Source organism: Curcuma longa, chromosome 18, assembly GCF_044706935.1.
Source record: "Curcuma longa cultivar G26 ecotype Majalengka, Jawa Barat chromosome 18, ITB_CL_G26_1.1, whole genome shotgun sequence".
NCBI lineage: Eukaryota > Viridiplantae > Streptophyta > Magnoliopsida > Zingiberales > Zingiberaceae > Curcuma > Curcuma longa.
The window spans coordinates 5,163,850-5,167,399 of NC_133878.1; the positions used below are offsets into that span (position 1 = coordinate 5,163,850).

A 3,550-nucleotide genomic window follows, 5' to 3' on the forward strand; every position below is an offset into this window, starting at 1 on the left:
CCCCCCTCAAACAAAGGACCACAGGCCCTCCGGTCTGAATCCTCGACCCACCAGGACTTTTTGCCCCTCGGTCCAACTGACCTACTAGGACTTCCACCTAGCCGCAACTAGGACTTTTTGCCCCTCGGTCCACCCGACCTACTAGGACTTCTCACCTGGTGTTTGGTCCTCTTGATTCAGATACGAGAGCACCCACTTCGTTTGTTTATTGTTCAAACCACATAGTTAAATCTGGATCATAGCTCATCCAGCGGTTAGTCCGGTGAAGAGCGGTCTCGCTCTGATACCACTTGTTGGGTCCAAAAGGATGTTCGTATCTCCACAATGACATGATATTGTCCACTTTGGGCCTAAGCCCTCATGGCTTTGTTCTTGGGCTCTCCCCAAAAGGCCTCATGCCAATGGAGATATCTTCCATCCTTTTAAACCCATGATCTTTTCCATATGCTTTAGATGTGGGACTATGTTTGCACCCTTGCAACCCAACACTGAGTACCATCACTTCGCGGTGACGAGGACACAAGACATTGACTCGGCTGCGTACAGGTTGTACAACCACCATCCCGTGATGGAAATAGGGAATTTCCTAACCACCTATTTTAAAACTTGTCACTACAGGCCAACTATCAATGACGATTGACCCACAACGGATTATAATCATCACATGCATAATGATGTAATGATCAAGCAATAATAACCAACATCTATTTGTTAAATCAACATGTATCAATAGTAAGATCTCAATTAATCATAGGTATCATAACCAAAGATAATAAACAATAATCACATAGATAACAAAGGGTTCATACAAGCAACAGTATAGATGTTCATAAGATCAATCGAATTAAAGACAAACATAGGATAAACAGGAGTACAACTAAGGTATTCAATTAACAACAAATAGGAGTATGATTAAGGTATCCAATCAACTACAAAAGAAAGATAGCATGCACTAGGAAAGAAATAACTCTGTATTGACTAAATACAGGGATTACCCACCTGATTGACGAATTGTCGATATAAGAACCTCTCCGTATAACAGGATCCACAAATCAAAGTCTTGCAATTTATAAAATACAACACCACTAAACACAATATTATATTAATTTCCATCAAAGAAAATCCTAATCGATTCTAAGGTTAATCTAACTCAATTAAACTCTAATTAACTCAAGTTAGCCTAAACCGGATCAATTAGGATCAACATAAGCCAATCCAATAGATCCAAAGGTTTAGCACTAACTTACTCAATTAAATCAAATTAACATAACTCGGTTAATTTAACTTTAGCTAACCTCATTCTAATTTAGCTCAATCCTCACTTAATCAAAATAGTAACTAATCAAACAGGAACCCTAAATCCAATAGATCAATTCCATTCAAATCCAACCGAAGCCCTAAAATCCAACAACACAATCCAACCTCAACAACCATGAACAATTCCAACAGCAAGCACAATATCCATTCAACCCGCTCAATCCCAATACCATTGGAACCCAACAACAATAGCTCGGATCATCCAAGAAATCCAATAGAATAGCACCATTAAATCCAATTTAATCCAACAGACTTGTTATTGAACAAGAACTAGATCAAGAGCACTTACCACAATTAGACCCGATCGTGCCTTAATTCAAGCTCCCAGATTGTTTTGGATCGTAAGGGTTGCTCTATTCAGAATCGCGTCGATCAACCTACTCCAGTCACATGCCTCAATAGGCTGTCGATCGACAGTCAGAAGCTGGTCATGGGAGGGTCAGAGGAGGCAGGTAGTCTCGGAGGAGCAGTGGTGTCGGGCTGCTTGATCTCGGCAAGGATCAACACGGAGCTCCTAGGTGGTAGCGGCGGCAGGATCAGCATGGAGCTCCTAGGTGGCAGTGACAGCGGAGGATCGAGGAAGGCGGTGGCGAAGAAGAGAGGAGAAGAAAAAGTGCAGCTAGGGCTTCTCGCATCAGCTCCCTCCTTCGATCGACCTTCTTTATAGCCTTCCTACCTGAGGTCCTCGCCGACAAACACAGACTCGAGCAGCGGTGTCCGTCGGTTCTGCCAGACTCGGGCACTGCGAGAGACGCGGGTGTCGACGTCGCGGGTCGCGTGGAAGGGCGGGCGAAAATCATGATTTCAGTTATAATGAGGAGTAACAGTAACTTTCAAACGGGATTAGGGTTTGGGTTAAACCAGCTTAAAACCTAGGGTTTACTGTAACAATTGAATCGGTTACTGTAGCGAACCAGGTTCAATCTTGGTTCGCTTGGTTCACTAACCAAACAATATCTGATTTAACCCAAACAAGTTTTGTTCGATTCGTCTTCACAAGATGAAGCTTCTCATTGCATTCGTTCTGACAAAATCTCTTTCATCACGAACCAAATCAAGTTGGTTCAATTTGGTTCAAAACTGATCCACTAACAAAAAACAATCCTGGTATCTTACATCGCCTTTGATGATCATTTGTGCATAGCTATTACTTTCTCTCACAACTCCTTGGCGGACATATACAATCTAATTTTGTTCATCTCTTACTTAGGTAGTGCTTGTTCTAATGTTAGTTCTGCTTTTGCATTAGCCATGACCTCCTCCATATACTTTTTGTTAACCTGGAAAGAGGTAACATCTTATTATTATCATCCATTGGAAATTAATATCCTTCTTCTATGGATATTACCATGTCGACGTCAAGTTTCAAGGAGAAGGTCATCTTTTTGTTCCATGAAATTGCCATCCAATTTTGAATTTGAAATCGGTCTTTGGCTGTTTTTCTTCATTACCATCATGTGTTTGCATCAAGTTGTTTAGATTTGCAACTCCTTTAACACCTTGGTTATTTGAAAAGTTGTCAAGGTTTTTTAGAGCATCCTTGCTTTGATATCACTTGTTGAATCATATTGTCGGTGGTAGATATTGGTGAATATCACTTTCTATGATATTAGCATTATACAAGACAAAATATGCAATGAAAATAACAAGAATACAAAAAAAAACTAGAGTGCACACATGGTTTAACATGGTTTGGTAGCCCTAAGCTCCTAGTCCACAGTCTATCATCGGTCGGGTGGATCACTCCCAAAAACCTCTATCTTTTCTTCTTCTGAGTAACACTAAAGGTAGAGAAACTTCTTACAAATCAATAAATACATATTACAAAATAGAAGAAAGATGAATGCAAAGAAGTTTTTTAATGTGTCAAAGTGTGGGTGTATTTGCATTGGATAGATAATGAATTTTGTAGCCCATCAAACTCCTTTTATAGCCATCAAGTCAATAGATCTACAATATCTTCTCTAAATACTACCATTAAAGCTTCCATCTTTAGCTACGTTTGGATTGGTCGTTGTAGCATCTTTCGATTGATCTATGTTACACCAACTATTCTAGTCAACTAGAAAGCATTTTTTTTTCTTAGCCAAATGAACGCCTGTAAAAAATACCGATACATTAAGGGGTTTATTCGTAAATAAATCTACCCTAAATATAATTAATCAATAGGTTAATTAAATGAAGCCAATTTAATAAGCCAATTGGGCCTCCACAGTAGGCCATTTAGCTAATG

The 3,550-nt window shown here is 39.8% G+C and overlaps 1 protein-coding gene across 1 annotated transcript in view; it reads right to left on the minus strand.

The window, feature by feature from the left end:
- Window positions 1–2,519: 2,519 nt before the first annotated feature.
- LOC141812136 (agamous-like MADS-box protein AGL104) overlaps window positions 2,520–3,550 on the minus strand; it is an 8,092-nt gene continuing 7,061 nt past the window's right edge. Inside the window, exon 12 of the mRNA XM_074700175.1 lies at window positions 2,520–2,597. Within this exon, the coding sequence (XP_074556276.1) occupies window positions 2,520–2,597 (78 nt within the window). The remainder of the gene's footprint in view (window positions 2,598–3,550) is intronic.